The 25,582-nt window shown below is 32.2% G+C and overlaps 1 protein-coding gene and 1 long non-coding RNA gene across 2 annotated transcripts; both read right to left on the bottom strand.

The window, feature by feature from the left end:
* Positions 1-717: 717 nt before the first annotated feature.
* On the bottom strand, positions 718-8,061 carry LOC139493272 (uncharacterized). The gene is made up of 4 exons (XM_071281507.1): positions 7,934-8,061; positions 7,150-7,467; positions 3,792-3,875; positions 718-2,627 (listed from the first exon to the last, which is right to left on the bottom strand). Exons 1-4 carry the CDS (start codon positions 8,001-8,003, stop codon positions 2,101-2,103), a joined length of 999 nt encoding a protein of 332 aa, XP_071137608.1. The 5' UTR covers positions 8,004-8,061; the 3' UTR covers positions 718-2,100.
* Positions 8,062-19,711: 11,650 nt separating this feature from the next.
* LOC139493271 (uncharacterized) lies at positions 19,712-20,896 on the bottom strand. Its single transcript, XR_011656961.1, has 2 exons — positions 20,807-20,896; positions 19,712-20,239 (listed from the first exon to the last, which is right to left on the bottom strand). It is a non-coding gene; the product is annotated as an uncharacterized lncRNA (long non-coding RNA).
* Between the last annotated feature and the right edge of the window lie 4,686 nt (positions 20,897-25,582).

The raw sequence follows: 25,582 nt of genomic DNA, 5'->3' as shown, positions 1-25,582 counted from the left end.
GACAATTGATTGTGAGGAACGTTTCATTCCATTGCAGGAGCAGACTTACAGCTTGCTCGCTGCATTTAAGACCCATTGGTGGCCTTCGATTGTTGTCTGCTCTATGGTCGGGTTATGGTCTCATTGGCACATTCCCTATTTCCATTCTCAATTTTATTATCAATCCACAATTGATTTCAGAATTCGTCAGATAAAAGTGAAGAGAGGTCAAGATAACTCTTTCAATTGACTGACAGTGCATCATCGTTGGTGGCTGTTTCATTGTACCAAAGGTATAAGAGGTCCTGTTCGTGTCCGGAATTCTTTCAAAAATTCAACTGGGAAGACAAAAATGGATAAACCTCAACATTTTTCATGGGACAAATGTCACCAGATTACTTACAAGATTAACTTTGTACCTGCGAAGGTAAATCTTTGAGCTCAAACAAACTCTGTCCTGTGCCGAACGTGTTCGTGTCAAAAATAGGGAAGTGTGTTGTAATGCAAATGCGTGTACTGAATCCGCATATGATGACGAAAAGATTGATTCATATACCTATTTAATGAAGACTAGAGCTATTGAAGGTATATAAGGGTCATGACAGATTTTAGATGACAACATAAACAAATTGGCATTACATTGTATTATTTTCCCTCACTTCCTTAAAGAATTGATGAGTCTACACTTTTTTTACCAAGATAATTGAGTTAAACTTATTATAAAAGGTAACAAATTCAACCAATACAATATGCTTTATTTAAAAACACTCCGTCACATTCACATGTGAAACAAGAGGTAAATACATACAAAATACAATCAACCAAGAAATTATTATACATTTGATATTGTTTTTGTTGTAATAAATATTGATTATGTTATCAGTAAATTTAAACCAGATACTAGATATGACTGTTACACACATATGCACTTTCACGGTATTATTATCTATCCTTACTTATATTTTGGCATTCAAACGTGTCATGTGTTTCTCTGTCGGTTAAGGGCGACATAACACTTATTATTATTTATTATATATTATTGTAACACTTATTATTATTTATTATATAAATGTATAATGATATATAGATGGATATGGTACATGGTCATAACAAGGAAATATTTTAAAAACTTAACACTCTCGATTGTTTTTTGTGTGTTTTTCTAATACCATGTGTGCTAATGTACCACTTTCACAGTAACCAATCAAAACGTGATGAGTTAAATGTTAAGAGGTTCAGTTTCCTCCACAGGAAGTTGAATGCCTAACATTTCAATCCATGCTTTAGCGGACTTGAAAAATGTTTTAAGCATTATTTGAAAATTACCGATACTAGTTGGTCTCTCAAGGGTTTAAATGGTTTTCCTTCTTTTTTCATACGTTTTCCCTGTATTGTTAAGTTATGATATTATTATTTTTTATTTTGTTTCAAACAAATGTTGAAGTACATGTAAAAACAGGAATTATGCGTAACGATTGCTCAAAAATAATTTGATTGATAACGTTTAAAAACTAAATAAAATACGCGTGAAAAGAATATTTCTGACTCCGACAAAAAACTATATCCCTTTTTTGAAGTTAAATGGTTCCTCCCTGACTGTTACTAAAAATTCTTACACTCGATAATGTAGACTATCGTGCTGTATTATTTTTTGGTGAAGGCGTTCTGTAATTTTGTGATTTATAATACCACTTTGTTTTATAGTAGATATTGTCGTACGTCATACGGAAAAGCTTATGACGTATCAGTGTATTTCCTCCTAAGGTGTTTTTTTTTAAATGAGTCGCTGGTTCTTATTTTCAAAATCGTACACCAAAACGTCGGAATTGAGCAGTAACATTACTATGTGCTTGCCAATTGACAGACAACCAATAACGATGTGTTCATTTATCTATACAAGAAATGGAATTAATCATTGCCATTTATATTAATTTTGTTTGCTCTGCCTATTTAATTTATAATGAAGAAATACAAATTCATTTACATAATTATATGAAGGTTTACTTTCACAGAAGGACAATTCTGATAAAACGTAATCTTAGTTGTAGTACGGGCTTCATTAAGATATAATTTTACAAATATAATAGAGTAAATATCAAATGAAAACTCAAGTTATGCGCATCATTGATAAAGATGAGGGGTATCTTTCCAGTTCCTCGTCAAAGATTGGTATGTATTTGTCGCTGTGGATGAAAGTACTCCTCCACATTCATCATACACATGTGGAATATCAACATGTAATTGTAATCTTTGATCATAGCTTTCCTCATAATTGTTGTCCGCGACTATCATAATATTTTCATCTGAAGTATTTTGTTGAGGACTATGTTCTTTCTGGTTTCTTCTAGTTGCCCCTTTATTAGTTATGTTGGTCAAATGTGTTTGGATACCGTGTAAACGTTCATTCTCCGACTCTTGTACATTTTCCAGGAAGGTTTCTTGTGTTAAGTCATTATCAAAAACATAACTGTCAGATGACAATGTCGGGGAACTCCAAAACGCATCTACACTTGCAATGGTCGTACCTTTGTCTCGTGGAGTGGCTTTACATCTCCTAAACAGAACGTGCAGTGCAACAGATGCTGCAACAACAATCATACAGCCGCCAATTGTGCCAGATATTCCAAAAAGTGAATTGATAGTAAAACCTGAAATAGTAATCATATCAGTTTGAAATAAAACACATTATTTGAATGGTGGAAAAAGGAGTTATCATTAATATTTGCATGACATACATTTTATAAATGAAATAAATCATGATAATAAGTCTTTCCTATTCTAAACTTATATTCAATAACTATTTTTTTTTCAATAAATAGCCTTCTCCTAAATTCAACAAATCGAAATCTATATTCGTGCATATGATGAAACTTGTAAACTGTAAAACAGCATAATTTTCTGATAATGATGGCAATGGACAACTCGTACATTGGTACCAGTGGATTATCGGATTAATCCAATAGAGATAGTTTAATTATAAAATTTTAATGTCTGAGCCTTGGCGAGATTGAATAAATCCTATAATCTACGTAAAAATATGTATCTCTAATGATAATCAAATAAATTCCTATTTTTGATTAACAAAAAACCCTTCGAGTGCCTTCCACATTCCACAAGGCTTTAATTGCATTAGCACCTGTTAGATCATGTTGTTTCATTCATTAAGCTCATGAATTGTAGATCCCTAGATACACAAGAACACTATTTTTTGATAATTGTTATTGTAACAGAGTAAATGAAATTAGATTTTGTAAATTATTACAAACAATATGTAGGAATAAGTTAAAAAATATACATGTAAATTTATAAAGGTAATAAGTTCACTAGCAGGTCTTCCTGATTAGCCGTTGTCTATTTTATTTTCTATTATAATAACTAAACGATCTTGTATAGAAATTGTCACATTCTTATCTTGTCATGTGCACAATTTATTTTGTATACTATGTATTACTATTTCATTCTTTGTACCAATGTGTATAAAGTGGTTTTAAAGAATAAAATTGTCTAAACTTGTCTTAATAAAGGTTATGACCTTTAAACTTATGAGTTCATCGGCAATAACACGTTGGTTGAATTATTTTATAAAATGGATCCGGAAAGAGATAGATTGCCATATACATGATATAATTAGAGAAATTAACTCACCTCTGTTTAAATACCAACTGAATTGAAATAGGCCATTACAGAATTTTGTTATCACAACACCATCTTTTAAAGAGTAAAATGCTATATTAAGCCTGCATTTATCAAGTTTTGAGATGAAAAGCATTGCAAAAGACAAATTAAAAAAAAAATGACAATTATATGTTTACTTAATTCGGACTTTGCAGGTACTATGTATGAACAGGTCGAATTTCCACATATCTCTAAATTCACTGGTGGAATATCATCTTGTTCTGTACAAAAAAAAAGGAATTAGGTTTAACATAAACTTCAACACTTATAAATGAAAACAATACTTTGTCAGGTATGTACCCGAAACGCATCTACATCATGAATTCTGAAAGCCAAGCATTTGAAAGTCAAGATTATATAAGAACTGGACCAGTTAAAGAGGTATATGACTAAAAGAGACTCAAATCAAAAGTCCTGGTTTTTTTTTGCGTTTGTTTGTCCGTATATTTTGTTGTTTTCTTTCGATCAGCATTGGTGGCATCTTAGCAATTAATAAAAATAGTATGTACTTACCAGTTACATTTTTTTTTTATTAAATGTCGAAGTACGGCATAATTAGAAAACTGTTAAGGGTGTGATATGCCTGGTGTTTTGAAAATACTTTATTTGAAGCTGTTCGTATACGTATAATATTAACTTTAAATGAATCATAATTAAGTATATTCAGTTTTTTTTTTATTCAGTCGAACAAACTGGACGCCCCTTAAAAAACCTGGACTGTTCTTAAAAATGAATAAAAAAAATTAAAATCTCAAAATAGTCTTTTATTTAATAAGTGTCTGTAAAGTTAAGAAACATAAGTTTTAAAAATGCATTTTCTTTAGATACGTTTGTAAAAGAACAATTAAACACAAAAACACATAAAGGTACACAAAAAACTAAAGACTAGACTCGAACCCCACGCCAAACTGAGGATTATATCAGGTGCTCCGGAAGGGTCAGCAGATACCGCTGCACATTTGGAACCTATCGAGTAGCTCAAGTTAGTACACATCCGGTAATAAGTCTAATTTGGTAGGTCACGTTCATGAAAAAGGAACGGGATTGTAGTGACGACAGTATAAATATATATCCTCTATTATCTGCGAAATGGATATTCCATTACGGTCAAACAACTCGTGATGGCGTCCGTAAAATTTACGACGGACTGATTTCAACTGCATTATTTTGAACTCTTGGTTAAATAGCTTCCTAATGAGCAGCAAGTCTCTATTAAAGAAATCATGATAGGAAATACAGGCCCGAGATTATCGTATCAATTGGAGATTTATACTCCAACCAACACTCAATGTCCATTTTCAGATGTTTGATAAGATTTGATGCAGAAGTAACTGTATCTGTTGTATCCTTTATCTCAAGTTTTACGGGATATATGCATTTTTAAAATAGTCACAAAATTTTGGATTATTTAGTTTGAGAACATCCTCCTCATACGGAAAGTAAAGTTAAACGATACTGCAAATTTCTTTTCTTTCTTCCTAAAACGTTTCTGTAAGATGTCAACCTCATAAGAATAAAGTCAGCAAAAAAAAAAAAAGGCAACAGTAGTATAATGCTGTTCGAAAGTAATAAATCTAATGAGGGAAAACAAATCAGGGGTACAAGCTAAAACCGAGGGAAAAACATTTACTATAATAGGAAACCAACGAAACAACAGAAAACTGAAGTGCAACAAAAACAAACGACAATGCAACACACACAGAAACGAACCATGAGATGACAACTGTTATTTTCATGACTTGGTACAGATCATGTTAAGAAACAATGGTGGGTTGAACCTGGTTTTGTGGCTAGCCGAACATCGCGTTTTTATGGCAATGTTAAAATTAACACTAAAATAACTACATAACATGACAAGACTACAGTACAAATAAATGCAAGAACATTGAGGACATAGAAATAATCAAATAAATAGCACAATAGTACATTTTGACATGCTTATAGTGGATAAAGGTACCAGAATTATAATTTTATACGTCAGACGCAAGAAGAGTGGTACCGTTGGTTCCCATGAGAATGTCGATTGTTTGTTACTAAACGTGTCCTCTAAACGTGAAAAATATGTTGCCAATCAAGAAATCAAGCATTTTTATAATATCATTTTCGGAGAATTATTTTGTTTGAAGCAGGAATAATTGCCAAAAGTGTAGATAATCCTATTGCAAAATGAAAGAATCTTAAATGGTATGTACTCTAAAAGATCTTAATGATTTCTAAGTATTCATATCTGATTTACGCCACCTATAGAATAGGTAATTTCACAATAACTTTAAAAACCGGCTTTGATCGCTGATAAAATTGATAATAATAATTTAGAAAGAAGTTCCGTGGATCACCTGGAAGATCCAGTTCAAATACCCAAAAAACATAGAACAGACTTATAAGAAACCGAGATTTTCTCTTTAGTATGTGTCCTGGGGTTATATGTTGAATTCCCAAGTGAATGGTCAATACCTATTTCATTTATCGTGCAGTGATTTACACACAAAAATGATGGAGTTTGGGGATTTATCTGCGGGGGCAATCCCATATTTGTCAAGTGTTTGGCAACAATTTTGTTTTTAAAGATTTAGGTAACATTGGTATAATTGATTGACCATTTAGTTTCCCAATCTTGATTTGTATCATTAACCACACAGCAAAAATCCATTTCAAAAGAGTACTTATTTTTAAATTTTCTCGTTTTTCGTTGATGCATTCGTAATTCTTATAAGCTGCGTTTGTGTATTGTCCGAAATTAATTTTAGTTATTCTTTGCTATTCTGTGGTTAGCATGTCTAAATGTTCTATTAGTACAAATGTATTATATTATTTATTTATGTATTTCTCTGTCTTGTGTGTTCACGCATTTATTTGCACTGTATTCCCGTCATGTGATGTTGTCATTTTAGCGATATCCTTAACATTGCCATACAGTGCATAGGTTTGGCTAGTCACGAAACCATGTTCAACCCACCTTTTTTTCTTAAAATGTCCTGTACCACGTCATGAATATCATCATGGCAGTTGAAATCTAATATTTCGTTTCTATTTATGTTGCATTGTTGTGTTTTTTTGTTCCACATGTTCTGTTGTTTCGTGTCGTTCCTCTTATAGATGATGTGTTTTCCTCGGTTTTAGTGTGTAGCCCTTGTTTGTTTTCTCTCAAATGATTTATGACTTTTGAACAGTGGTATACTACTGTTGCCTTTTTTATTCATTGCCTGGCATATCCATTGACTGAATCTATCAGTTACATCTCAGTTACTTTTATATCTAGTATTTAAAAAAAAATGTTTCCTCCTCTTCAGTATAAATAACGGGGAAAAACCTGGTCACATGCGAAAAAAAAAGTTCAAATGACTCGTAAAAATATAAACTCAACTCAAAATTATATCTTCATACTGTATCTGAGAATTATAAAAAAAAAACACGTATATTGTAATGCAGAGGAAAACGATGTGCAATTGAATGAAATCAATATAAAAAAAATAATAAAATCCTGAATTTGCTCACCTTGTACAAACAAACGAACATCGTGTGACCTTACTTTGGTACCTTGAATAAACGCACATCTGTATGTTCCTTCATCCTTTTTAGACACATTCACAATAGTCAAGTCGTATCTATCCTCGGGCGAATTGGTAATACTAATTCTTCTATGGAAAGGTAATTCACTATTAACGGTCTGTCCGTCTGTGTATGTGTTTTCCGTAACATTTTTACTTGGGTTTAGACGGAGCCATTGGATGACATTGTTTCCTGGTATATTTTGACAAGGCAGCACTGCAGTTTCACCAGACATAATATGTGTCGTCAATATGTTGTCCGTGTCTGTACATAATAAAGAAAATATAAGCATGACATTAAGAAAAGAAGAAACATATTGAACTTAAATGTGTTAACATAAACGTAACGGTTTCTGATTGTGATTTAGTTTTTAGGTTTTTTATAACCTAACCGTACGGTGTGTTTTAGGCAGCCATGCTGCACAAAACAAAACAAAATAATAACATCCGTTAATTTTTCATGATATCAAAAGTAAATTAATTAGAATCCGTTCTAATAAATATGGAGATGTAAAATGATTGCCAATGAGATAACTATCCACCAAAGTTCAAATGAAGTGGATTTAAACAATTACAGGCAACCGTGTATACAGCCTTCATCGGTGAGAAAAAAACAATGCCGCATAGTCCACTATAAAAGGCCGTAACTGTAAAAAACAATTTTTAACAAATCAAGCTGTATATATTTTTAACAAATGAGTTTTCGCTTCTTTTATCTTAGTTCTATTTACCTTTTGTTTCAGTGATACAGATCCACATTATTTTCAACAAAAATGATAAATCTTGGAAGTTAGGCACCATTATAGATTCTTTGTGTAAATATAACAACCATGTATAGTAGACTTTATTATTATAATATAAGGATATTTATTATTTCCTTAAAATATGTGTAAATCCGGAAATTGGTTCAATTGTACAAAATACATGTAGCTATATTTTCTATTAATATGACTTTAGGCTGAACTTTGATCCAGAAAAATGTATAAGTAATAATTTTCTATAAATTTTCCCAAAAGATATTTCTTAGTAATATGCCTGTTGGTGTATACTTCTTTCACTATTTATACTAATAAGATATAAAAAAAAAAACATTTGATAGATCTTATTATTATTCAGAATTATATTTAAAGTAATAATAATAAACTCATATGAAACAAGCTCCTGAAAATTATTTGGTTTTAGGAGTTTATTTAACCAATATAAGAATATGAAGATGTGGTATGATTGCCAATGAGACAACTCTCCACAAGAGACCACATGAAACAAAAATTAACAACTATAGATCACCGAACGACCGTCAACAATGAGCAAAGCCCATACTGCATAGTCAGCTTTTAAAGGACCTGAAGTGACAAATCTAAAACAATTCTATCGAAAAAAAAATATGGTCTAATGTATGCACAGAATAACGAACGAAAAAACAAATATGTTACACAGCAACAAACGACAACCACTGAAATATAGACTCCTGACTTTGGACAGTCACAAACAGAATGTTGCGGGTTTAAACTAGAATGTTACCATCAAACACTTCCTTTACCTGGGACAGTGGTGTATCAGTACAACATTTGAACAAACTATAACTATCAGTTGAAATAGTCTAACTCATCAAATGAATTAAAATAGAAATACATCCAACTGTAAAACAGAGTGGACGTGAATACTTATCTTTAACGTATAATCGACAAAACATCTTTCGTTCTGTATTTAATGTTCAAAAACGTCTGTTGCTAGTTAACTGTTAAGTTTCTGGTGCTGACAATTATCATCTATCGAAAAAACATCAACACAAAATCAAAGAGAACGTAAAGAATAAGTGAAATGATAAAACGATGTATATTTGTTTTTTGTTTTTGTTTACTTTTGACATTGTTAAGTTGTTAAATGATTGTCGCGTATTTTTTTCCATCCAAATCATACTTCATTATACATGTATCTTCCTTCAATGTATGTGTACCGATTCGTTCTTCAAGAGTTTCTTTTGCACGTGCCTTGGTCGTTTGTCGAAATTTCTAAAGAATGGTGTCATGGTTAATTGAGAATGGAAATGGGGAATAAGTCAAAGAGACAACAACCCAACTAAAGAGCAGATAACAGCCGTAGGCCACCAATGAATCAACAACTTAACGCAGAGAGAAAATCCCGCACCCAGAGATGGGCATCACGTATAGTTTAACTTAGTTATATTGGTAACATTTACAATATGTTAAACATTTTTTATATAAATTTGAAGTATCATATGATTTTAAAGAGGATCACTTATTAATAATTGGTTACAATGACTATTTCCAATTGACCTTATTTTTAAAACAATATGATAAAATATAACATGAACCGTGTGATAAAATAGTAACTCATCGAGGTCATTTCCCGTTGACATATTCTGGATCAGCTTTCAATAATCTTTGTACATTTACAACATAAAAAACAAGCCTTATTTTTTCAATATTCTCTTAACATGTTGAAAAACTACCTATATACATGAAGGTTGCTGTAATATGTCGTAACCGTGCTACGCTTATTCACATACGTATCAATGTATAACACGTACATGGATTTGATGTATTATATCAATTGAAAATCTGGAGCTGGAGAAAGAAGCGATTATCAAAGTAATATTTTTTTTGTTGTGAATTTAGAATCGTTACGTACAATGGCATCGTGTAGCTGTTTATAACTGGGCATGACGTAATAACAGGTTCTACGGGTAGTCCAGTGGTATACAATCAGATTAACAAAAGGATACATTCTATTGCTTGCAAACTGCCTTTTCCAAACTCTTAACCAAAATCCGCCAAAGAATGCCCATATGATTTCGATTTATTCTATGAAAAGGATGATTCTTTACTTTTGCTATGCCTTTGTGTTTACAATGAGGAAAAGTGTAGTATCGATCTTTTGCATAAATAACAGAATTCTTCAACCAGAAATCTTTCATTGAAGAAATCTCTTAAACGCGATCATGATTTGATTAGATATAAGAAGATGAGGAAAAAAATGAGACAACTGTCCATCCAAGTCACAATTTTTAAATTCAAAGTAAACCATTATAGGTCAAAGTATACTTTGAGGTAGATGGTTTGTTTAATGAATAAAACTAGAGGCTTCAAGGAGCATGTGTCCCTCACCTGATATTTTTGTTTATAATTGATGCATGGAATAATGCAACCATTATACTTTTACTTTAGTTTCAAAGATATTAGCGAAAAACTGCATTTTACACCTATGTTCTATTTTTAGCCAAGTCGGCCATGTTGGTGTGTCAGGAAATGTCATCGGACATATTTTTTCAACAAGATACTCTATTTATGATTGTGGCCAAGTTACTAGTTTCAGAGGAGAAGAATTTACGAACAATTGTAGAAAAATTACTTAAATGGGCAATAATTCCTTTAGGAGTCAATTGAGTTGTGGTGATGCTGATTGATTTGTAGCTCTAACTTTGCTGAACATTATTGCTGCTTTAAGTTTGTTACTATATAAAAACTTCAAAGTTTCCGTAAAATAACCAATTCAGGGGCAACAAACCCACAAAGGATTGTCTTAAAATGGGCAGATAGATATTAAAATGATGACTATTTTTACCCGTTGTCAGATTTCCTATTAATGCTTTAATATCAGAAAATTTAGCCAAGAACTGCATATTACCCGTATGTTCTATGGGTAGCCATGTCATCCATTATGGTTGGCAGGCGGGGTCAACGGAAACATCTATTAAACTAGATACCTTAACTATAATTGTAGCCAAGTATGATTTAATTTGTCCCAGTAGTTTCAGAGATGAAGTTTTTTTGGAAAAGGTCAAAAATTGTACTAAAAAGTGTTAAAAATTTACTGTAAAGGGCAATAACTCATTTTAAAAGGGGTTAATTGACAATTTTGGTCATGTTGATTTATATGTAGATCTTAATTTGCTGAACATTATTTCTGTTTACGGTTTAACTCTATCTATAATAATATGCAAGATAATAACCAAATACTGCAACATGTTCTTAAAATAACCAAATCAGGGGCAGCAACACAACAACGGGTTGTCTGATTCGTATTAAAATTTCAGGGCAGATAGATCTTTACCAGATACCCCAATGATGATTGTGGCCAAGTTTTGTTGATTTTGTCTATTGTGTAGTTTAATAGGAGGAGAAGATTTTTGTAAAAGATTACGAAAACTTGTCAAAAATTAACTGTAAAGGGCAATTACTCCTGAAGAGGGCAATTAACAATTTTGATTAAGTTTAATTTATTTTTAGATCTTACTTTTCTGAACATTATTTCATACATTTTATCTCTATCTATAATCATATACAAGATAATAACCAAAAACTTCAAACTTCCCTTAAAATTACTATGTATTGGGTAGTAACCACACAACGGTGTTTGATTCGTCTGAAAATTTTAGGGCAGATATATATGAACCTGATTAACATGCTTATCCATGTCAAATTTACTTTAACTATTTTTAACATAATTTAGTTTCAGAGATACAAGCCAAACACTGCATTGTATCCCTGTGTTCTATTGTTAGCCATGGTGGCCATGTTGGTAGGCAGGCGGTGGTTGTCGCGGTCTCATTCTTTAAACGAGATATCCAAATGATGATTGTGGCCAATTCTGGTTAAATTTGAGCCAGTGGTTTCAGAGGTGAGATTTGTATAAAAGTTAACGGACGACGGACGTTAAGTCACGAGAAAAACTCACTTAGCCCATTAGTCCATTTGAGCTAAAAAAAAAAAAAAAGATGTTAGTTATTTGTCAATGGGACAGAAATCCAACAAAGACAATATAAAAATAACAATTGAGATTAACGTTTTAGATAACAGACAGGTCTATAAAAATTACAAGCTCTTAAGCATCACAAGCTTAATAGGTGCATTGGTATTGACATCATCTCATTACTTTTCATAAATTATTCATTCATAAATTAAGAAATAATTTAGAAACAAAGGTTCCAACTCCCTCAAGTAATGTGCACCTTAGATGGATTTGACTATTTTTATCAGGTCCCTTCTTGTCTTATAGCTCTTCGCGTGTTGCGGTACTAATACATCATTGTCTTTTAAATGTTTATATTTGAGAGCTTCTGATGACGGTATAATCAAGAAAAATACTCTTCGTTCGTGCATAATAAATGAAGTGTTATTTTCATTCATTTTAACAGAATATAACAAGGGCTATGACAGGTCAATCTTCTGTATCAGTTTCTATAAACGAGACGAGAAAAGTTCATGACTTGGGAATTCGAAAGACGTATGTATACACGTGTTTGGGTAAATAACTCACCCATTGTCCTTTTAAATGTGTACACGAGGCTTTTAACACAATGTGAGGAAATTGAAAGGAAATGTTGGCCTCTAGTGGATAGTTGCCTCATTGGCATTGAAAATCACATCTTCTTATTTTTATATTGAATATCAGTACTAAACTGTATTATGACTATCTGATAATATAACAAAACCCCTTACAAAGGAAATCTTGATAAACGATATAGTATTGAAGAGTGCTCGGAGTTATTGAGATCAGGTCCAATCTCTTAAAACCTAGATACCTTTCAGACTTATGTCCTACGCACCTTTAAAAGATGTTACTTTATACATGTATATTTGATATTTTTGTTCACATGTAGATATAATGCTTTTCGGTTTTCAAAAGGGTGCAACAGAGACGACCTGCTTATATATTCCCCGTTCCAATAACGTCTAAACGTCTGAGAGTTCTACTTTTGTCATGGTGTTTAAATTTGATTGTCAATAAATTGAAAAATATTGCGTCAAGCTTTGAAATAAATTTTATGAAATATCATAAATATTTGTAAAAATATAAAATATAACACTGACATATTGTTTCACATAAAACATGGATTTCATTATAACATGATAGCTTACAAATAGAACGAACATAAGCCATGATAAAGTCCGATTATTAATTCCATTCATTTCTGAATTGTCTATTTACTCTGGTATCAAATCGATTTCTTGACCATTCACCTTGATTTAACCTTTGTCCTTGATTTATAATGTCATTTTGAATGTTATCAATGAATCCAACATCGATTCCTTGATCCTGGTTTCTCCAGCGCACATTATTTTCTCTTCTTTCATTGTCCTGCCATCTGTTGAAATTATCTCCCCTGTCTCTGCAAATATCAATGTCGCATCCCTGACATCTCACACCATTCTCAAATCCGAATGTTTCCTGTCTACATTCTAGAGATATAAACTGTCTTGTACATCCGACGTTACAGAGTGGAGTTTTGTTGCTAGGTAACGCAACTTTCACCTTTTTCGTCTTCTTGTGGTCGCCATAGCTGCGACCTAAAAAAAGTTTTAATATTAGTTCGACACTTTTTTTTTTAATTAATTTTGAAGATGCACATTCATAGGGAATGTAAAAATTGTATTTATTCCCTCGTTTAGTGCTGGTTAAAATTGAAATCGTATTTCATAAATTATTTGTTTTCGTGTTGAAACTCTTTATTACTGTTATTATTCTAAAAGAGACGACATTTTTTTTTATCTTTTTACTGAAAAAACTAATTACTCGATCTAAAACCGTCTGAAAGCAAAACAAAAAGGAAATAAACGGAAGAAATGAAAATATTATTATAATAAGAATTATCTGACTTCATTGTTCTATTGTTTCTATGCATTTTACATACCTTGAGTGGAGTAAATTGAAATTAAGAGAACGAAAGAATAAAGAATCGACTTCATACTCGTGTGGATTTTATGAATGATAAAAATTCTCCAAACCTTTCTTTTATATGGTTGAGGATTTCCTTATTGGGATTATCGGCTAGACGATTGGTTATAACACATGATTTGTATATATATTATTTAGGTCAGTAACAATGACCATGACGTTATGACCTGATGTACACATAGTCATTTATTATGACCATTTATATAGAAAAGTGCAAACATGAATGAATCTGTCATGTTTTGTAAATCACGTGATGGTCATTTGACGAAGGCTGTAAATGAATATGTCCGAAGTGGCGTGTTTTATAATCTGTTGTCTATCAATGATGTGTGCAATCGAAATATTTTGTATTTGCTATTGTTGTAAATATTAATTTGGTGTGTATTCATCTGATTGAATATTTACCCAAACGTTCATACATGCATTTCATTTCGCCATTTTATTTCTACATATTGTAACGTGTAACCAGGCGTTTATATCCGAAACGTCCGTTCCAGTCAATACTTGGATCCAAGTTGTCCACAAACAATACGGCAATACTAAAAACTACAACTATCTACGTTATTCACAATGAACTAAAATATACACACTGACTCTTTGTCGGAATAAAGTTACAACAGACAAATATATATGTTCCAGACCATATGAGTATTTGGACCGTACGCGTACGGTCCGGACCGTATGCGTATACTCGTACGGTCCGACCATACGCGTACGGTCGGACCGTATGAGTATACGCGTACGGTCCAGCTGACCAGACATGTTTTGAGATCATATGGGTTAAACTTTAAACAAACATTTATCAAAATCTTTATTTTTAGTTATACAAATTGTTATTATTACAAATAGATAGATGAAGTGAATAAGCGAACAAATTGACATTAAATATTTGTTTAATAGTATATCGAAATCCTATTTTGTTACTCTGGCCCAAGGTGACAATATAGTCTTGCTACCACAAGGAACGTCATATTTTTTTTTACATTAACATGTTTTGTTCATGCATGTTCCTTTGCATATGCATTTTTTTGTAAAGTTCCTAGATATTCTATAACAATTGTCCTCCCACATTATGCTTACTTCCGATAACTTCAATTTCAATGAGCATACTGAGCTGCAATTAATGAATTACTGACATGCTAAATACAGAAGATTAACAGATTTTAATAAGCGTGATTTTTTTTAAATAGTTAAAATATTAAGTTTTTATTTCAATTACTATTGAACTTTTTTATATTAATTTGTGATATAAGTTATGTTGATCTGTTATATACATTTGTATCTAATAAACTTGACCAACTTCTTAATATTAGTCAGACCGTACGCGTACGGTCCGACCGTATACGTATTTTGAAAAAGTACGCATACGGTCCAGACCGTACGCGTACGGTCCAAATACTCATACGGTCTGGAACATATATACAACTATAATACAATAGAACAGCCTGTCATCAAGATGGGACGATGTGTCACTTAAAGACAGTATGGCTGGTACAGCTTGTCCTCCGAATGGGACAGTCTGTTACTACTAGACAGTGCAGCCTGGTACAAGTTGTCCTCCGAGTGGGACAGTCTGTCACTACCAGACAGTGCGACCTGGTACAGCCTGTCCTCCGAGTGGGACAGTCTGCTATGTCAATCCTATGAACGTGTACATCCACTTTGTACCCAGTACAAAGTGTCCTCTGAATATCAAGGCTCTTCCAGCACTTAATATATCCGACGTACGCTTTGTTGAAGGATGTCAGCTCATCGACAGCCAACTGACAGCCTCAAATGCCGTTTCTCACTCTCTTATATATCCCAGGGCGAATATACTATTTTCTGGATAGGGGTGTTCTCTAAATGTTACCCTTACGGAGCATAGAGAGTCCCTTACGATCACCCCTATAACTTTCGACCCTGCCACTAATTTCCCCGCCAAACGTCTCAATCCACACAACGCTTCTTTCTGTATAAAATATGCATATATAATACAAGATTCTCCAGATTTATAACCATAACGACCAATAAACATTACAATATGAATCTCTGTATGTATTCATGTAAAATTTAAGAATTTCAAAAATGATATGCATTTTGTCATAGCACAATTTTATCATACACAGTTTGCCACGATACACAGTAAATATTCGTATTCGTTGTAACAGACCCTTACAGAGACCACCACTGTGGATTCTTTTATTTTTGATGTTATCAATTTTCGCGGATTGAGGAAGATGTGGTATGAGTGTCAATAAGTGTCAAGAAACAACATTCCATCCAAGTAACAATCTATAAACGTTAACCATTATAGGTCAAGGTACGGCCTTCAACACACCTAACAACAAGCTATAAAAGGGCCCAAAATTACTAGTGTAAATCCATTCAAACGGGAAAAACAACGGTCTAATCTATTAAAAACGAGAAACGAGAAAAACTTCTGAATCACATAAACAGACGACAACCACTGAACATCAGATACCTGACATAGGACAGGTCCAAACAATGCAGCGGGATTAGACGTTTTAATAGTACCAAACCTACCCCTTTTCTGAAACAATAGTTTTACATCACAGCATAGAGAATATCAATTGGAAGGCTTAACTCAATCAAAAAACATAGTTACACAAATTAACACACAATGAACGAATAAATTTATTCTGCATACAATGGCAATATAGGTAATAGAAATAAGGGTTGAATAATTATGTATCAATTTTCGCGAATTGAGGAAAACTTGCACTTTGGTAGATATTTGATTTCGTGGTTTTTGCTGATTTGTTTTAATAGAAAGCCTATTATAGACCATTTGTATTTTGGTTGAACATTTGAATGTGTGTTCACATGTACATTCGAAATTCACAAAAATTGGTCTCCATCGAAAAATTATGATTCCACAGGGTGAGCCTACCAATTCTCCTGTACGTTTTACGAAAGATTCTAAACGTCTACTTTCTTATTTTATTCATAATAGAACGAACTTGCTCCGCCAACAAACTGCACATGTGATTACCAAAAAAAGACTCTATATATTTGACTCAACCAACATTATCTTTATTTCCAGAGGAAAACCTGATTACTTACCACTGATACTCATCATGTTCTCAGTTGATATGTAAAAAGTAAAATCACAAAAATTCTGAACTCTGAGTAAAATCAAAAGGGAAAGTCCCTAATCAAATGGCAAAATCAAAAAGCTCAAACACATAAAACGAATGGATAACAACTGCCATATTTATGCTTGACTTGGTACAGACATTTTTTCTTATGTAGAATATAGTGATTTTATCTGGTTTTAAAGCTAGTTAAACCTCTAACATTTGTATTGCAGTCGCATCAAATTCCATCATATTGACAACGATGTGGGAACAAAACAAACAGACATAATTGGTAAAAATGTCAAAGATAGGATACAAAAGACAACATTGTGATATAATCTTAAGCAGTATGAAAACAAACAAACAAACAAATATGTAACAAAGAAGCAGAAAAATTGCATATAGACCAAGCATATTAGAAAAAATTAAAGGCAATAATACACATATTTACCATAGTGCAATAATACAATGACGGGGTGTTTAGGTACAGAGCCACGTCATATGTGTATCAAAGAAACATAAAAAGGCATACAGACTAAGCATATTAGAAAAGACATTAACAGAGACCCATTATATCTAAATAAACAGATATACTAAAAATCATTTTGCACATTTTTCTTGATTTAATCGCAGAATATTGTATCATTTATAAAAATTTACAGGTAAAATAAACATGATAAAAGGTAAAAATTATGACTATAATTCAGAAATAAACTAGAATTGTTAAAACAACAATTCCCCTTATGTTTACATATGCATGTAATTAAAAGTGGGCAAACCAGGATGACACCACTAAAATTGTACATTAAATAACATGAATAATGTTAACTTTATTTATTTATCTGAATTATTCCCAATAAATATATCAAAACATTGTTCTTTAAAATTTACAATAGTATTATACAAATGATTTGTAGTGCATCTAGTAAAGTTACATTTCTTTGAATATTGATAATGCCATTTCCCGTATGAACTCCATTTACGGCTGAATCAATTTTTACTATAGAGTGTCCTTACACATTCTTTCCCAAAACAGAAAGTTGATATGCACTACTTTTTTTATTCAAGTCTCAACTGTTATATGAGACTTTGAGTCAAATCGGTGAACATGAATTTGACAGCTAGTGCCCCTTTACAAAGCTAATTTCAACTAAATGATTAAACTAAATTTTGATTGACAAGGATTTTGTGTCAGAATGTCATAAATTATAAATCAACTGTAGCCATACGTACATGTGTATTTGGTTATATCTAAAAAATATAAAAAAAACATGCAAATATTTATATTAATCTTACAGGCTCTAAAAACAACATCACCGTCAAATAAGGATGTGATATCTCGTTTGTAATACGACTGTTACAGGTACCGTCAAACCCCAATAGCAAATCTTTGTATATCTGTATATTTGAGAGAATTTGGTAAAGGTTTTGAGTAATTTATGGTAACTAAATTGCTAAATAATGCAATCATTGAACAGTTTTACAAAATAACGTCCTTTGAAATACCCCAAACGTCACTATGCCTACATTCAATGTAATAGCCGGGACGTATATACACGTCGATCATTCTTTGCCTTATCTATGCTTGCAAGATTTGAATGAAGACCATTACAGCGAATCCATATAACTAAGTCATAGCTACCATAACTTTTATTTCATATTTAATGAGGAATCATCAATTTTAATATTAGAACAACATGGTTATTAATCGAATCATTTGAGTTGGATTATATCCGTTTCACTTTTCAATATACTTGTCTGTCATATATATATGCTATATTTAGAAGAAAACAAAATGTATTCTTATTGTTTTTTCGGTTTATTTGTGTGTCAGATTGTTTGTGTGTTGTCTTAATATATTGAACTTAATTACGAGTTTTGATTGTCCCAGTTGATAACATTAAGATACAATTTATAGCAATTTGAAATTTGTAATCTGAATTAGAAGATCTGTGTCAATGAGAGAGAAACCCGACAACAATAAACATTCAGATCAACGTTGTCAACAATAAATCAGCGTCTTTACGATATTCTAAGCTCTAAATTATAACGAGACTAGCAGTCTTAACAGAAATTCACAGAGTCCACAAAAGATCCACCTTTTGCAAGGTTTTATACATACATGCAGTTTTAAATCGCAAGACGTTCAGGTACTTGACTACGTTCAGGTACTTGACATGACAAATACTGTTGGGGTGCCTGATTTTTGACAGACACATTCAAATGTTGTGAGGTTTGATATACTAAAAATATCCCGTTTAAATCTTGACAATAGGCTCATTGGCACTCATACCACGTCTTTTTATATCTATCTATAACATTATTTACAGGTCCAATAGGAATACTTAGACTCTGTGGATATTTGTCTCATTGGCAATCATTTCACATCTCCTAATTTGTATATTCAATAAAAACTAACAAAAATAAAACATAACTTTATACTGATTGTACATAAATGATAGATACAAGAACACAAAACAAGTGATAATAAACAATAGAGCATTAAAGATTATGCTCGCAGTTATTATCTAAACTCTTAAAACTGGTATCCGTTACACCAAAGGAACATCTGAGAGATGTAATATGTTTTTAATTTCTATTTCAAGGAGCCAAAACATTGGCTTTGTTTTGCCTCCCCCACCATAAGAAGTCCAAAAGTCTGGGAGTCTTGATACCGAGAATATTTAGCGGGGTTTATACTGCGTTGTTTATAAAAAAATAATCGATATATATTTGATAAAAACATAATTTTTATTTGCAAAAATATATAAAAAATACACAATGTTTCACTTATATAACGTGGATTTCATGACTAGTTATAACATGATAGCTGTTAGCAAATTTTCCAAAAACTAAAGTCCGATTATCAATTCCATTCATTTCTGAATTGTCTATTTATTCTGGTATCAAATCTATTTCTTGACCATTCACCTTGATTTAACCTTTGTCCTTGATTTATAAAGTCATTTTGAATGTTATCAATGAATCCAACATCGATTCCTTGATCCCGGTTTCTCCAGCGCCCATTATTTTCTCTTCTTTCATTATCTTGCCATCTGTTGAAATTATCTCCCCTGCCTCTGCAAATATCAATGTCGCATCCCTGACATCTCACACCATTCTCAAATCCGAATGTTTCCTGTCTACATTCTAGAGATATAAACTGTCTTGTACATCCAACGTTACAGAGTGGAGTTTTGTTGCTAGGTAACACAACTGAAAGATTTTTCGTCTTCTTGTGGTAGCCATAGCTGCGACCTACAAAATAGATTAAAACTTAGTTTGAATCTTTTTTTTTTAATTATATGAAGCATACATAAACTTTAAGTCAATTCAAAATGTCATTATTTTTTTCGTTTATTTCTAGTTATAATATTATATTATAACTAGAAATAAACGAAAAAATATTTATTCATTGTATTCAATTTATTATGGTTGTCAGGCTAACTAGTCTCGTTCGCAGTTTACTGTCATGATTTCAAGGGAGACAACTCGTTTAATACGGATATAAGCTGATAAATTCAATTTAATTAACAAATAAAAAGAACAATATTAAGTTTGTAACGTTGTTATTCTATCAACGTGTGTGCTACAAAAAAGAAACATACGCTCAATTCTGCAAATTATTTTTATTTTATGCTGATAAATTATTCATTTAATCTTAGAAATAATTCTAACTTTAATTGGAGTAGCCATCTAACAAGTCTAATATATAGTCATCTTAAAGCAACAAACAGTAAAAGAAAATAAACAAGAAAATTTAGTAGTAATTAATGTTTTAAAACGTATCTTCGTTGTTCTCTAAACTCTATGCATTTTACATACCTTCAATGGAATAAATAGAAATAATTAAGAGAACGATAGAATAGATAATAGACTTCATACTGGTGTAGACCAATGCGTGTAGATTTTATGAATGATAACAACGTACCAAAGCTTTCTTTTATATGGTTGATGGTTTCCTTATTAGAACTATCAATTAAACGATTGGCTAAAACAAATGATGTGTATATATTGTTTATATCAGTTACAATGACCATGACGTTAAGACCTGACGTACATATAGTCATTTATAATGGCTATTTGAACATAAAACTGCAAACATAAATGAATCTGTCATGTTTTGTGAATCACGTGATGGTCATTGGACGATATTTCTCGATTGACGTGTTTTATTTTATCTTTTTGAAGGTCAATGGATTAGAAATCAACTGTTCTTTCCATTTTTTGTTGTGAAGTTTATTGATGTTTTTTTATTTACATCAAATTAAAAATTAAACCTGCCAAATTGTATAGCTCTTACGTTTATTCATTTCGTTTAATTTTTTTTTTCAGCTTTTCGTTCCAAGTATACATTTTGGTTACATCTTCTGACATCAGACTCGGACTTCTCTTGAACTGAATTTTAATGTGCGTATTGTTATGCGTTTACTTTTCTACATTGGCTAGAGGTATAGGGGGAGGGTTGAGATCTCACAAACATGTTTAACCCCGCCGCATGTTTGCGCCTGTCCCAAGTCAGGAGCCTCTGGCCTTTGTTAGTCTTGTATTATTTTAATTTTAGTTTCTTGTGTACAATTTGGAAATTAGTATGGCGTTCATTATCACTGAACTAGTATATATTTGTTTAGGGGCCAGTTGAAGGACGCCTCCGGGTGCGGGAATTTCTCGCTACATTGAAGACCTGTTGGTGACCTTCTGCTGTTGTTTTTTTCTATGGTCGGGTTGTTGTCTCTTTGACACATTCCCCATTTCCATTCTCAATTTTATATTGTATTTCTCTTTACAATAATTTTCAATATAAACTTTTGCTGTTGTATATCAGTTGGAAATATGCGAAACTAAAAATAATATCAACATCCACGATAAATGTTACATGTGCAAGTCAAATCTATTTTAAATGATAACCAAACACACGTTTTACCATACCATAGATATAAGAAAATGTGGTATGAGTGCCAATGAGACAGCTCTCCATCCAAGTCACATGTTGTGAAAGTAAACCATTATAGGTAAAAGTACTGTCTTCAACATGGAGCCTTGGCTCACACCGAACAGCAAGCTATTAAGGTCTCCAACAATGACTAGTGTAAAATTATTCCAACTGAAAAACCAACGGTCTTAAATCTTTATAAAAAAAATAACCATGACTGAGAAATTTGCAAAAAGTAAGCATTGTAATCGGTGTTCAATGTGTCACAGTACAAGATCAACCGAGTGCTTGCTTAACCTCATCTACTGTTTTATGTATACATGTTATGCTGCCCATCAAGGGCCCTTGATTGGAATAATAAAATATTCTTATTCTTATTCTTATTATTCTACGTTTCACAGATGAAAAAAATATTACTATCATAACGAACTTCTTAAAAGAAATGCACATGATGTCCATCAAATAGCGTCTGAAATTAGGAAAATCAAATCAACGCAGACATAGGCTTCACGCGTATAGGCTTCATATTGTCAACTTGCATTTAACACACAGGAAAATATATATTTAATATAAATACACAATGTAGCATAAAAGATGATCGAAAAGGAAGTAAAACTGAACACATGGTTAAGCAAATCGATTGCTACAACTCACTTATACATATAGGGATATCCTTGAGGAACTTTCTCTGAAATTGTAATATTCATAATACAACAACACGATATATTTTCGCAAAGTAGTAAATCTATATCACAGTGTAGATACTATTCTGTACGCTATCCGGAAGTCGCGATTTTCGAAGCGAGAACTTTTTGGATCATATTTTAAATTTGATGGGTATACTGAATTAAACGGTAAGTTGATCATCTGTACATTGCTTTATAATGATTAATTCAGCCGACATCGATATTCTCAAATGGTTTAGAATTAAATTCCGCACATTCCTTATTCATATCTTTGCATTAATCAAGAGATTTTCAAGTGCATCACTAAGAAAAATCAGTCGGCGAACCTAAAAACAATCTTTTTACCCTCTTAGTGTACAAATTAACGTAAAAACCAGACTTAATTAACTAAATGAAGTATATTTCAAGTGGTGGTAAAAGTTTCAACCAGATCTTTGAAGCCAGAAATAAGAAAATTACACTTGTTTGAATTTCTCACTGTACGATCAGTCTCGCTTGTATATTTTAAAACTGTATGATCAGTCTTCATGTCACTGTATTCTAGTGGTGATTTCAAAGTTATTTACGATACATTAGAAGATGGCATTTTTCCAAATAACACAAATATATTTCAATACATTCACATCATGCAAACTTATGAAACATGGTTTAGCTTGATAGGGTGTACTCGACTTACTACATTAAGTATAAGGATGTTTAAATGTTGCTAAAATAAGAGGAAAGTTTGTTGTATATACAAGTTTCAGAAATGTCATCCGTTATACTTAAAATTGTACAAACACACAGTTTAATTGTTATATAAAAATGCATGTTCTGTAGCCTAAAATTGATCACAGTTCCTTCACTTTGTTTAAGATGTAGAGCTGTCCCTTTGACACTCAATTGTACAGTTATAGTGATAAAGAAGTCCGTCTTTCCGTTTGTCCGTTGGACCGGTATATGTTTCGCCGGTTTTGTAAAGGCATCTCCTCATAAACCACTTAATATACATTGGGGGTTCCGGCCATTTTTAAATGGAGAGGGGATCCAATCCAGGAGAAAAGGAGATTCCAAATATATGTTCCCATACAAATGCATTGATAGTCAAAAAAGGGTTTTAAACTGCCGGATCCCCCTTTTTTTTAATCCGTCACTGATATAACTATTAATTAATCTCATTCGGATTCCTTATCATAAATGATAATGACTGTATTGTGCACCGTCTATTTAGAATTTTAGTAAAAATCTTTCATGGGATTACTTTATATAAGATACGGACTTGAACATTGCATTATATGGGGCACCCATCAGGTATTTCCAACACCTCCTAAACCAATCATTAAAGTTTTCTGAAATTGCTCCATTTTTACTCGATTAATGCATTATGGACCTTCTATTTCTATAAACTTACCAAAATTATATCACATGAATTATCCCCCTACGCAAAGCTGTCTTTATTCATTTTTTATTATTTTAAAAGAGGCAAGCTTGATTTATGTTATCATCAATTGGTCATCGGCGGACGGTGTAAATAATCTTTAAAAATGTAATAGCTAAACAGATAACTGTAACGATACACAGTAACACTATTACAAAGTCCACAAGCGAATCATGTATTACTTTTTAGGCATTTGATTTTAAATAAGACTGATGGAACAAAAATACAATTATTTTACCGTCTAAAAAAATCATCAGAAATCTATTTGTATTGTCTGATGAAAGTAATTACACGTTACAGTTCCCTGGATATTTCATAATATCAAATATACACGTATAAACCTTCAAATTGCTGTTGTTTTTTCTTCAAAATCACGACTTGTCATACAGTCAAAAAATCTGAAATCGCTTCTAGAATACAGTCAGTTCTAGACTGATCGTACAGTAATTTATTTTGGGATCCTCGAGGAAAACATATTTTTTATGGGAAATACGAATATTATACTTAAATACGAAAAGAATATTGAAACAGTATATATTTAACTGAAAACTGATGCAAATATTTGCAATAAAAGATTATTTGCTTTGTACTACGAGAGCAAAATTGTCCATCGATTTCACTTTTTTCTACCAAGTTGATGTGATGCACACGTATATTTTATGTTCTAATGCATGTTTTTGTTACAGTAACTCATATTTATGATGCTATGTATACATTGAAGATGTTCAAAGCACTTTGTAGATATAGAAGTAAACAAATGATGAGAAAAGTAACCGTAGGCAAAACCGTCCTGTTAGCCAGTTGGAAATCATCGCTTCGAAAATCGCGACTTCCGGATGGCGTACAGAATAGTATCTACACTGTGTATATGCATTTGAATTTCATTATCAAACGTAAATCATTGAATGAAAAGACTTACGACCTGGTTTTCATCATTGTACTTTCGCCGGAGATGGACTCTCGTCCCAAAAATATTTCTTATCATAAAGAATTCATAATTTCAGGACACACAGAAGTGCATGATCTATTTGTGTCAGTTGCAATTTACCTCAGATCATATTGACAGTTTTTGACATCAGAATTGTTTTGGGGGTTTAAAAAACTTGATGGAACTTACAGTAGAGATCACTTCTAACCTCTCATTAAATCTGTCAGAATCTGTCAGGAGAACTGTTCTAGGACAGTACGTAGAACTGTCAGCCTGACACCTTTTAGTCAGTTCTAGCTAGAACAGTTCTAACCTAGAACTGATTTGGTCAGTTCTACCTAGAACTGATCCTGACAGTTCTACTCTAGAACAGTTTTAGACAGTTCTAGAGCTAGAACTGATCCTGACAGTTCTACCCTAGAACAGTTTTAGACAGTTCTATTTTTAGAACAGTTCTACGGTTAGAATTGATTTCAAATTCTACGGCTAGAATTGATTTATAAGTTCTACAGCTAGAATTGATTTATAAATTCTACGGCTAAAATTGATTTATAAATTCTACGGCTAGAATTGATTTATAAGTTTTAAGAACTCTTTGTCTAAATATGAAGGCTTCGGCAAAATAGCGATTAATATT

Source organism: Mytilus edulis, chromosome 10 (assembly GCF_963676685.1).
Source record: "Mytilus edulis chromosome 10, xbMytEdul2.2, whole genome shotgun sequence".
In the NCBI taxonomy this organism is placed as follows: Eukaryota; Metazoa; Mollusca; class Bivalvia; order Mytilida; family Mytilidae; genus Mytilus; species Mytilus edulis.
This window is presented reverse-complemented; position numbering and strand designations above follow the sequence as displayed.